This window comes from Osmerus eperlanus, chromosome 26 (assembly GCF_963692335.1).
Source record: "Osmerus eperlanus chromosome 26, fOsmEpe2.1, whole genome shotgun sequence".
Lineage (NCBI taxonomy): Eukaryota > Metazoa > Chordata > Actinopteri > Osmeriformes > Osmeridae > Osmerus > Osmerus eperlanus.
The window spans coordinates 7,760,944-7,773,774 of NC_085043.1; the positions used below are offsets into that span (position 1 = coordinate 7,760,944).

A 12,831-nucleotide genomic window follows, 5' to 3' on the forward strand; every position below is an offset into this window, starting at 1 on the left:
CCCCCCCAACACGCTCCCCCTACCCCCCCAACACACTCCCCCTGCCCCCCAACACGCTCCCCCTGCCCCCCAACACGCCCCCCCCCCCCCCCCCCCCTCCAGCAGTAACCATTCTCACATGTCCCACGATCTCTGTGTTCTCCAGCTGAGGAAGTTGGTGGACATGTGCATCAACCCAGACCCAGAGAAGAGGCCGGACATCACCTACGTGTACGACATCGCCAAGCACATGTACAACCAGACCCTGGGGAGCTAAACCTCCCTCCTTCTCCTCCTCCTCCTCCTCCTCCTCCTCCTCCTCCTCCTCCTCCCTCACTTCCCCAACACCTCCACACGTCTCCTGTAGAGTCTGTCGTTCTGTCAGACAGAGCTGATGGAGCTCCCAGAGATGGCCACGCCCCCCCCCCCACCCCCCCTCCCAATGCACGCTGGGTAAATGAAGAGCAATCAGATGATTGGATGTATTTCTCCTAGGAACCTCCCTTTTTTTTCCTTTTTTTTTTCTTTGTTTAAGACCTTCTAGTTGTGCGATGTTTGTCGTGTTGTTCATCTCAACCTAACTGCAGGCCGGCACAGTGACCTTAGATACACTATAGACATGCACACTTACCCCTTCAGTGCCTCTCGTAGCTGAGTGCTCTGAAATCACACGTGCATATGCAGACATTAGCAAAGGAAACTGTTCCCACAGTATTTAAACACAGATGCGTCAGAATGTTAGTGTAGAGATATGTTGTGCTCGAGTATAGTAACGCGATCGTCCAAAATGATGTTTTAACCGTTAAAACGTTTGCTGCGCTGCACTTTAACCCCGGTACTGAAAATCTGGAGGTTGTTGTCAAGTGAATGTATCCCCCCCCCCCAAAAAAAAAAGGATCATGTTGAATGCCACGTGTGAAGCAGTAGTCGTCTGTGAGACTGGTCTGGGGCGTGGTCAAGGGACGGTAGGTTACAGGGTGTGCGATGGCTTCAGCGTATGTGTTTAGATCTTTGTGACAGCGCCGTCCCTGAATTGAAAGAATAAAAACATGTAGGAATTATAATAATTCTTTTTTTAAGCCTTGTCCGTTCGACAAACTACCAAAGACGCAGAGAGCCCAGAGTGGTTGGTATGGTTGATATGTGTATCTGTGTGTGTCCTACAGCCATACAGTATATCTAAGACTTCTTCCTAGCCGTCAGTGGACACAGTCTGGCTTCCTGCGCAGAGGAACCCCTGCTAGCTGGACGTCCAACATAGTTGGATGTAGGTTCGCTGTGTTCTGGAGTTGGTCTGTATCTCGCGTTTTAAACACAGGAAGATGTTCCTGTCTCGGTTTTACAGTGGGTTGGTGACAGTGGGTTGGTTTACAGATCAAGGTGGGGATAACCTAAGTTTGAGGTTAGTGTTTTAGGTCGAGGTAGTTTAGCCCAGCAGAAGGTACGTTAGCCCAAGGTGACCCTGCGGTATGCTTGTCATGTTTAACGACTGCCTACTGGCTTTGGTGTGGAGTCAGTTTACTAATTTGTGCATTTAGTGTCATCTAGTTTATCATAACGGTTGTTCTGGGAATTAATTTAGAAATGGATCAAAAAATTACTTGACGGCCTTTAGGGAAATATTTTTTTTATTTTTTTATTTGCACATCTTTGTTGTTTTTTGTGGTCCCCAGATATTCTGGTATGTCCAATTTCACTTTTTTATTGACATTAATGTCTGTCCCAGCTAAGTCTGTGGATTCTTACAACTCTTGTGCCTTGTTAATGCTGGCTTTACAGCAGCTGTAAAAGAGCTTTGCTCATGACATGAATTTACAATAACACTTAATCAGAGTGACAAAGCACCATCGTCACCTCATAGCAAATGTTGCTAAAATCCTACCAGATGCAAAATGGTGTTTATTTTTTATCATACGAGATAGATTAGATATTTAGATCTGAATAACATTGCAAATAGATTTGTTTTATGTTGTGTGTTATATCCCCCCCCTGCATAATCCCGCCCCCCTCAGCCTTAGGAACGCTTTCCTGTCCTGCCTTACTTTCGATCTATCAGCCTTAAAGAAGATGATGTTCGGCTTTGTTTTGTTTGTTGTCGCTGCAAACTAATATTGTTTACTCGTTCAGTCGCCCTTCATGTGTCACAGGGAGAAGAGGAGACTCATCAGATATTTGTTTCTCGTTAGGGGAATGTGATGATCGTGACATCAACACAACACACTCAGATACACGCTCACAAACACTAACACATGGATACATACGCCATCACATAGATGCATACACACACACATATACACACACTGCTAGTTTACTGATCCATTCTGATGTGTCCGGGTTGTGATTTTTGGAGTCTGATCTGTCTGGGTTGTGATTGGTGGGGTCTGATGTGTCTGGGTTGTGATTGGTGGGGTCTGATGTGTCTGGGTTGTGATTGGTGGGGTCTGATGTGTTTCTCGCGAGCCGTCCATCTGCTGGGACAGCCCTGCGACCTCCTAGAGGTCAGCCCTGACCCCTGACCCTCACCATGGCGACTGGACCAGCCCTCTGAAGGTGGTATCGACCCCTTAGACTCTACTCTCCAAACCTCTAAGGCTTAGTGGTTGGGAGAGTAAAAACAAAAAGAGTCTGCTTTTATTTATGGTTGTGTGTTTTTTAGTTCGTTAGTTTTTTTTTGTCTTTTGTTTTATGGAACATTTTGTGTAAGGCTGTTTACTTCATGGCTTTGTATGCTACCTACCTAATAAACACGTACAGAAACTGTCTTTGGCTTCTTCTTCTGCTCCACGTTAGCTGGTCTAGTGTCATCTTACACCTCTGGTTTTCCATTCGTGATATGGATTTAGACGACAATTTAGACGAGTATCTAGTCACACTTAACCCTAAGTCCTGTGTGCTTACAATGCATACAGCCGCCTCACTTGAGGTGGAGAAAGATATACTCACAGTATGTCATTAAATGTAAACACATTTGGAGTCAAACATGAGGCAGTGATGTGTTTGTGTGGGGTCATTAGACTGTTTCTGTTTCATAACCTGGCCCCATGAGTCTCTGCTCAGTACCAGCCCCTCCCCACCCCTCACACATACACACACACACTCTAACACATTAGCACTCACCCCCCCCCCCCCACACACACACACACACACTCCCTTGTGGCCAGAGAGGAGCAGGGAGACACTGGTTGGCTCCATGTAATGATCTCCTCTGGGAACACAGTTCAATTTCATCACTGTTCAAATTGCTCCCAAGGAGCCTTAACACAGTGAAAACAAACAAAAGTAAATATCTGGAATTGATACTTGAATCGGTGGCAATTTGCGAACCCAAACACGATGGATATTTATCTTTACCCGGACACAATGGATCTTTCTGTGAAGATTGATTCTGCATACAAAATAAGAAATGGAAAGTTAGCCTGCATGAAAATCTTTAAGACTGTAATGTTGACTGGTTGCATTTGTGGTCCTTTGTCACTCGTCCCTCTAGTGGTAATATGTAACCATTGCGTCTTCCACTATTAATAACGGTGTTCTTGACATAAGGAAACAAAACAATGCACCATAGATGACCTGTGGTCCACGATCAAAAACCACCTAGAACACCAAACATTTACATATCAAGCAAATCCTCCTTCATATAAAGAGCAGTTAAATTTATCTCGTCACCTTAGCAACTACAGCTTTTAAAACGCTTTGGGGTCAGCGCTTTTCTGTGTGGCAGAACAACCGACTGGGAAGTTTACAAAGTTTCCCACTGTGGAATCCCACCAAGCTGCCGGAAGCTTCTCGCATCGATCTCCTGCTTCTCTGCTCTGCCAGAGCCTGACGAGAGAGTGAGAGGTCTAATCATTCCTGGAAGTGTAGTAATTACTGTTCTTAGTTTGATTATCTGCATGATTACTGTATCATCTACATTACAATTGCAAGTCATTACACACATCAGCCCTTAGAGAGAGAGAGAGAGAGAGAGAGAGAGAGAGAGAGGGGGAACAGTATTCCTTCTCTTCATCCCCGGTGGGTGAAGTGGGGTAGGCAGTGGGCCGCTCTGAGGGACTCGGAATTGGGATTTTTTTTGCTTGTTTTGTTTTAGAAGTCTAAAATATCAATAGTGTTTTTTTGCACCATTGAAATAGCTTGTGGCGCATGCTTGGCAATGGCAACCAAAACTTCAAACATATTAGTTTGCTAGGAGATTTGAATCATCAGGGACACTGGAATATAGAAATATAGTTGTTTACCCTTTGAAAGCTGTTATTGTAAAACTGTGTATCTTGATGTGTCGATTGAACCTTTGTTGTGATGAGCCGGCGTAACTCTAGCTTGTGTAAATTCTCAGTCTTCTTCCCGGACAATCCCCTGGATCTGTTGTCCTTGACGATTTAGAGATCCAGACACATACTTGCCAATACTTAAGTTGATTGTTCCCCACGGGCAGCATCTGTTGTTGCTATACACACACGCACTCACACACGCTCACTCGCACAAAAACTTTTACGCACCTTCAAACATTCACTCACACACACACACACACACTCACTCATACACTAATCTAATACCCTCAGGCCAGCGCTGAGGGGGAACAGTAAAATACAAGCAGCCCGCAGCGAGCTGAACCAAAATAAAACTCCAAGTGGCCGTCTAAAACGGCAAGGGGTTTGGGGAGGCACGCAGGAGCCCAGCCAGGCTTCATGGAACGCTGGCCAGCAAGCAGAACTCGGAAGCATCATCCCCGCCTTCCGGAACTGGCGTTTTCACAAACTGTAACTATTGGAAACAAATGCTGTGTTAAAACTGTTCAAAAGAAACTTGATCCAGAGGGTGGGTTTACAGGTGGGAGGGGGAGGGGGGATGGGGGGGTCCAATCCTCCACATCCACCCCCCTCTCCTCTCCCCCCCCCCCACCCCCAACACAGCTGGTTCTACTTCCTGGGTATATTTCCCTCACTTCCTGTTGATCGCTCCAACTAGGTTGTAAATCCCCAGATTCAAACCGTAGAAAGAAAAACACAACAGCGTGCGTCTCGGATCAAGCACTGCGATGCACGTGGTGTTTTTAATGCGACGCCGTGCGGCGGGGGGTGCGGTGGTGTGCATGGCCCTGCTCGTGTGTACCTCCTGCCGTAGTCTCTTCATCCTCGTCATCATCGTTATATGACCTTGGTCAGTAAGCTGGGGTTTAATGCGTTCCTAAAGCCTTCTGTGTTTAAAACGCATGCCAGACTTCCCAAAGGATTTCCTTCACTGTCACTAGCACATGTGCCCGGGTCCAATAAAATAAGCACTCTGGTAGTAAACTGGCCAATGAGCTGTCCCCAAATAACCACATCTGTCGGCTCGACTTAAACAGGCCCTAAAGAGCCCCTTTTAGAGATGAAGGGGTCTTATCGGAGACACGCCGGCTATAGAACGCCACGGAACGCGCCATCGCCGTGGAAACTCACGGCTTCACCGACTTGACAATAGAACGTAGGAAAAGGAACCATTCAGGACATCGCTCTCCTCGGTTAGGGTTTAGGGTTTTGAACCCTTAAAGAGAGAGAGATGGAGAGAATGGAAGAGAGAGGTTAAGAGATACCAAGAGAGAGGGGAGGGGTTAGCTTTCAGAGGATCAGCAGTGTTTGTTTTGATGGTGAAGTGGGGTGCCCATGGCTCCCCTGGTACCTCTCCTGTCAACATGTCATCTGTGTGAAGGACATACCGTGTTCATTCAATCCTGCTTGCAGACAGTACTACCTGTAAATATGTAGTTTTTGCAGACAGATGCTAGACAGACAGATATTGGACTTACTAAGTTCCTCTCTTGTCAACCCACCAGTCCTTGCCCGTTGGAGCAGACATCAAAGCAGTCATTCTGCTCAAAAAACGATAACTCTTTGATCTTTCTGTTGCCCAAACAGAGGCCCCTGTACACACACACACACTAAAACCCCAAAGTGAGTTGTGTGTGTGTGTGTGTGAGAGGTTGAGAAGGGAGTCTGTGCTGACAGGTACTAATGTTTGTGTATCTGTGTGAATCTGTATCTGTGTATCCGTGTGTGTGTGTATGTATCTGTGTATCCGTGTGTGTGTGTCTGTATCTGTGTATCCGTGTGTGTGTGTGTCTGTATCTGTGTATCCGTGTGTGTGTGTGTGTCCGTGTGTGTGTGTCTGTATCTGTGTATCCGTGTGTGTGTGTGTGTCCGTGTGTGTGTGTATCCGTGTGTGTGTGTGTGTCCGTGTGTGTGTGTGTGTGTCCATGTGTGTGTGTTGACAGGAGGAAAGACAACAAAGCAGCAGGCCCCTCTGACTCCCAGAAAGCCCCTTATTCACCTCTGTAAACCACCGAGCCGCTGGGGCCCTCTGGATCAGAGGAGGGTGGGGAGCCCCATCAGGTCTGATCAGGCGTACGGCGGAAACACACACACACACACAGTACAAGCAAGACAACACACACGCACTCACACACAGTGTAAGCAAGATGGGAAACACACGCAGTATATGCAAGATAACACACACACATACACGCACAGTACACGGAAGATAACACACACACACACAGTACAAGCACGATAACACGCACACCGTCAGTTTGAAACCAAAGCTCCTGGCGTATGGTGGGGGCGCCTGGACACGACACAGGGGTGTTAACAAGGACGACGCAGAGGGAGAGAGAGAGGGGGGGGGGGAGAGAGGGGGAGAGAGAGAGGGAGAGAGGGGGAGAGAGGGAGAGAGAGAGAGGGAGGGAGAGAGGGAGAGGGAGGGAGAGAGAGGGAGAGAGAGGGAGAGAGAGAGAGGGAGAGGGAGGGAGAGAGAGAGGGAGAGATGCCCACACGTTCCCTCTGCCTCAGACGCTGAACACAGGCCTCCACGCAGGAACAGCAGCATGCGTTTGGGGGGAGAGGGGCTGGGGCCTGGCAGGGTGAGTGTGTGGGTGTGTATTGTGTGTCTGTTGTGTGTGTGTGTGTGTGTAATGTGTGTGTGCATACCTGGGAGTGTTTATTGTCTGATGTGAAAGACATGCCTTCAGCCCAAATCCCAATTAACACCCTTGTCCCAGCTCCAGCACTTTCCCAAATGTGTAATCTGTTTGTGTGTGTGTGTGTGTGTGTGTGTGTGTGTGTGTGTGTGTGCCTGTGTGTGTGTGTCAGCCTTGCATGTAATCATTATCTATCTCCTGATGTTCACCTGCAGCAGTGTACAGCAGGCTGGTTCTGCCTGAATACCCCCTGCCTAGGTGTCAGCTGGAAGTGTGTGCTATAACTATACATGTTGATACCTTTCTCTCTTCACAGTGTGGGGTTTATTTCGAGGAAGGGCTCCATTTGTGCTTATATAACACATTCTCTCACTTTCTTTTTCTAGAAAAACGAGAGAGAGTTGATCCTTCTGTAATAATAGTTTGGGCATCTGCGTTTGGGAATCAGGTGGCTGAGTGGTGAGTGGTGAGGGAATCGGGCTAGTAATCCGAAGGTTGCCAGTTCGATTCCCGGTCATGCCAACTGACGTTGTGTCCTTGGGCAAGGCACTTCACCCTACTTGCCTCGGGGGAATGTCCCTGTACTTACTGTAAGTCGCTCTGGATAAGAGCGTCTGCTAAATGACTAAATGTAAATGTAAATGTTTGTATATTCGTTTATAAAATCAGCACAAGCTGTTGATCGTATCGACTTGAACCAGAAGGCATTCCATGGATTCAATGTTGTGAAGTTGTTGAGATGGATGGTTGGACTTGGACTTTATCGAATTTGATCGAGATAGCCATGCATCTCACGAACAGAAAATTATTACAACAGTAGAAGCAAGTAGGCTACTTCAACGAAACATGATAAGCATTGACAGTACTGGTGGCAGTTTTGACATATCAGAGTGAAATGACGTTGTGAACATTCTCCGTTTTTTTCCGTTTCCGAGGCCGTGATGTCTGTAGTTGCGTGATGGGTATAATATGCATTTATGCAAATAAACGAGCAAGGGAAAGTGTTCCCTGGATTAGTTTGAATGTCAATATTAGCATACAGACTACTAATGAACGACTTTTGCGTCGGTCCACAAAGTTCGTGAGACAGACGCGCTACATACCAGTCCATCACAGCGCAAACGGCTGAATGCTAACCCAAATACTTTCCGACATGTTTTCAAGTAGTTTATCAACTCTCGACGTTTTTGAACCGTGGAGATATGCTGTGGTTTGAACGGGGCATAAACCGGATAATAGCGAGCACCGGTAAACTCTCATGACGCCTAACCTTTCAGTCTGACGTCTCTCGCGACGGAACACAAAGTCTTGATTAGTTTACAGATTACAAAAGAAAATCTGCATTTTGCGAGTGATGAGGATGAGAAGATCTAACAGCCTCTTGTTGTTTACCCAGCATGAGCTCAGCATTGGCACCGACTCCATCTCTGTATGTGTGACCCCGAGGCACCAAATCACTTGATGCGTCTCTCTTTCTCTCACTACACACACACATACACACGCAAAACACACGAAAAGACCTACCCGCAGAAATCCCAACTAGTCGCGCGCCAGGTCCCAGTAGAGGCCAAGAATCCTCGCGCCCCTCTAGGCTAGTCCTGGGGTGAAGTTGCTACTTGCAGGCACGCACACACACGCACACACACACACACACAACCCTGCATCTTAATGAGGGTGAGAGATGCCGTTATGAAGGCGACAGCAGAGCGAACCTACTCACCAAGGACTGACCCGCGGTACAGGGGCGGCAGAGAGCGCAGCGGGGGAGCTTTTTCGCGCGCTGATCAGAGGGTTGTTTCACGGAAGCTGCTCGCCCTAGAGGCGCGGGGAAACCAACTGATTAGACGCCACCGTCGCCACAGTTGAGCTGGAATCGCGAAAGAAAGCATTCGCTTTTTCTTTTTCTTTCTCCCAGACTTTCTTTGACTGTTGCCTTTGTTTCCCTCACCAAGAGACGTCAGAGGGGTTTGGACGTAATTAGCTGAAACATTGTTCCAGTCAACACAAAAGTTTCATTTGAAACTTCTTGAAGTCTATTCTGTTTATTATTTTCCTCCATCAGACTCTGTGTTCCCAAACTACAGTTGTTCACCCAATACTACAAACTTAACACAAACTGAAAACGAATACAGTAATGTAAACTTTATTTTAACAGTAATAAAACATTTGGGTAAGGGGAATGAGACTACCTCTATGACAGCAGAGTGATTGTGCAGATCCAGACAGCCACATGCTTAAAAGCTGCATACATCACCTGTACATGAGAAGAGTGCCATATTAAATCCAAATTATATATTATAAGCAATAAGGAGGATACATAGCTCAGTGCAAGTTCCTTTTGATAAGTGTCTGCTAAATTAACACACCGTTAGCAAAGTAGACCCTCGTCCGAGACATTTTCCAAATAAAGGAGAGCTGCAGTTTAAACATACTGGCTCACAGGCAATCTGGCAGGCGGTTTCTGCCCGTTACTCTGGTCTCCTCTGGTTCAGCCAGCACCAGGGCAGAGAGAGGCGCCAAGCAGGACTGGTGCCTGGCTGCTGGCAGAACCATCCACCTGGCACAGGGGCTGCAGCGGAGAGGCTGGAGTGGGTGGTGCCGGTTTAAACTTTGTTCTATACAGTGACTGTATTTGATCTGGTTGTTGACATTTGTCGGATTCTCTCTTTAGGAAGAAGACGTTTTGTCGTTTTGTTCTTGTTGCTATACTGTTTCTTATTGTTTTGTTGTTTAGGTGAGGGTGGATTAGGAGGGAATATCATCTGCCAGATGGATGCCAGTGCCCATGACCCCCTCCCTCCCAACTTCCCTCACGCCCTTGACAGCCACGACCTGGAAACACACCCCTCTGGCTAGAATGGACAGAACCATGGAGGGGTTGGAAGAAGGACAGAACACAGGGAGAACGGAGGAAGCTAGTGACAGAGCTATGTCCTTGGATGACAGAGAGAGGAACCGGCAGCTTGTGACTGCAACTCCGGCCGGGGTTTCATTTGTCACTTCTTCTTCCTCAACTTTTTGATGAATTCGGAAACGTCCAACTCCGCCCCGAACACTCTCCAGCAGACCTTTGACCTGCCTGCCAGGCTGAGGACAGGCAGTGTGGAGAGAGGGATGGAGGGATCTGAGATGGGAGAGAGAAGGAGAAGGATAGAGGAGGAACAGGAAGCTGTGGAGGGAGTCTCAGAGAGGAGGTGAGGGGTGGACGTGGAAGAGCAGGCTGACTGGCTGATTGGCTGGCTGGCTGACTGCCTGACTGGCTGCCTGACTGACTGGCTGCCTGACTGGCTGCCTGACTGTCTGGCTGCCTGTCTGGCTGCCTGACTGTCTGGCTGACTGACTGACTGGCTGGTTGGCTGCCTGACTGACTAACTGGTTGGTTGGCTGATTGGTTGGCTGGCTGACTGGCTTGCTGACTGGCTGGTTGCCTGACTGATTGACCATCTGACTGGCTGGTTGGCTGCCTGACTGACTAACTGGTTGGTTGGCTGATTGGTTGGCTGGATGGTTGGCTTGCTGGCTGACTTGCTGGTTGATTGGCTGGTTGGTTGGCTTGCTGGCAGGCTGGCTGGCTGGCTGGTTGGTTGATTGGCTGGTTGGTTGGCTTGCTGGCTGGCAGCACAAAGCACGCTCCTCCCTGTGTTTTTCAGCCCCATTAATATCCCAGCGCCGCACAGATCCTCATTCATTATTCATGAGGAAGGCCCAGGCGGGCAGGCAGGCAGGCAGGCAGGGTCAGAGACAGACCTGATACATTCTGCTTTAACTGACACTGAGTGACGGAGCCTGGGGTTTTTATGGCTCTGTGCTCCCAGGGAGATCGGCGCAGCGGCCAAAGGTCCAAGCTGACCCTCTGCTAATGACCAGAATGATGCATGTGAAGCAGGGGGACCACCGACACTGGACGGAGCCTCACTCTGGGCGGGGCTTCACTCTGGGCGGGGCCTCAGTCTGGGCGGGGCCTTCCTCTGGGTGGGGCCTTCCTCTGGGCGGGGCTCCACTCTGGGCGGGGCTTCACTCTGGGCGGGGCTTCACTCTGGGCTGCTCAATGCCGCAGAAGCATAATAAAGCATTAACCACGTCAGCTAGTACATCTAAACGCGCTGTCTGTGATTTTGATGCGCTTTGCTTCTCAACTGAAATGTATTATGCTAATTGGTTTGGCTAGTGTTTGAACACGGGAACAGCTCATCTAAAAGTGTGCCGTGTTTTCTAACGTTGTGGGGCATTGTTGGGGCAGGAAGAGGGGGGAGGGGGAGGGGGGGGTTAGGATCGCAGCAGTCTTAGAAATGGTAATACGGCTAAGTCTACTGCTTTCACTGTGCGCCGGGCAACTTAGCGATACAGTGAGTATTGACTTTGTGAACATTGGTCTCTGAGGATTCAGACTGTTCAATTCTATTTCAAGAGGAAGGCCCAGCCAGACAGCGGGGGGAGTCCCCAGGCTGGGTGTTCCATGCCTTACTCTCCAGTGAAATCAACTACTTCTGATTTTAACCCCACACTGCAGGAGCAGAATGGAGCCAAACGCTCTCAACATAACAAAGGCATTGTATGTGTGCATTTGTGTGTGTGTGTGTGTGTGTGTGTGTGGCTGGCTACCTTTGAGATAGTGGTCTCGGAGGTATAGCAATTTGAACAAGACCCTGCACTGGGGAATTCTGTGGGGCCAAGCTCCATTCTTGTTAATAATCATAACAGAGCCACGTCTCACGGTGTTCCTGTTTCTTTACTTCATGAAAGCTTTCAGATCAATCTGTCTATTGGTAATCTGTTTGAAGTGAAGGTTATTTGAATGATAGGATTTTTCTTCTGACTTGAATAATTTAGACTTTTACTGGAACTCCTCAGCATAATTGTTTCTACTACAACAATATATATATATATATATACATACACACACACACACATATATACATTTACATATAAATACATGTTGGTCCACGACAGGTCTCAGACAGTTAATATTCTTTGAGAAACAGCTACTGCATTGGTGTCCATTTTTCGTAATAATCCTTCCCCCGAATCGGCCGTCACACTGTGAATAAGGACCACCCATCGCGCAGTGGCCTGCGAACACGATGATCCAGAGTGTCACCACCTCTCGCTCTCTGCCTGGCCGGGGGGCATGCTTTTGGGGCGGCCATAGATTCTCATTAAACGGGTGTATTTCGAAGCCCTGCCACTTTGGTGATACAGACTGGAGGTCCGTTCGCCGATCCGTCCAAGACAGATTCTTAATAGTATTCTCCCAGACGTGTCGAGGATGAGGCTCGGTAGTCAATTCATATTAGCTCACTGTCAGCTCGGGTTGTTTATCTTTGTCTTCATGATGTGGATGTGGATGTGCAGGAACATGCAGGGAGCAGCATTTCACTAGAATGCATCACAGCTCACATGCATGTGTGTTAGGTAACATATATGTTCTGGACATAAAGAATGATGTGAAGGATGGCCTCCTGGGCAACTCATATCTTTGAGTCTTGTATATACACACACACACATAAACATTCCCACAAACGCACATTTCCATGACGCGCACGCAAACATTCTCGCACACACATGCGTACAAACGGCACAGTACACTCTGGGGGGGGGGGGGGGGGGGGCTGCTTCCTGTTAGCGAGCAGTACGCGGTGCTGTGAACCGTGGTCTTATCAGCCAGCGCAGTGGTCAAACACGGTCAGGAGATACGCTGTGTGGTCAGTAGATACAGGGCGCTGCTCCTCCCAGACCGCCGGACGCACTCGCTAGCGCTGGACGGTCGCCTCATTAGTGATAGGTCAGTGAACTGCCGTTCAGAGTTTCTAAATGGCCCCTCAGAGCGCCAGAGCGGTGGATGTGACAGGCTCTCTGAACCTCTTCACTCAGACTGACTGAGGGCCTTGGCTCCCCCT

General features: G+C 48.3%; 1 protein-coding gene across 1 annotated transcript in view; it reads left to right on the forward strand.

Moving 5' to 3' along the window:
* nek7 (NIMA-related kinase 7) overlaps nt 1-2,739 on the forward strand; it is a 43,793-nt gene extending 41,054 nt beyond the window's left edge. Inside the window, exon 10 of the mRNA XM_062452558.1 lies at nt 146-2,739. Within this exon, the coding sequence (XP_062308542.1) occupies nt 146-256 (111 nt within the window). The 3' untranslated portion in view covers nt 257-2,739. The remainder of the gene's footprint in view (nt 1-145) is intronic.
* Nucleotides 2,740-12,831: the final 10,092 nt, after the last annotated feature.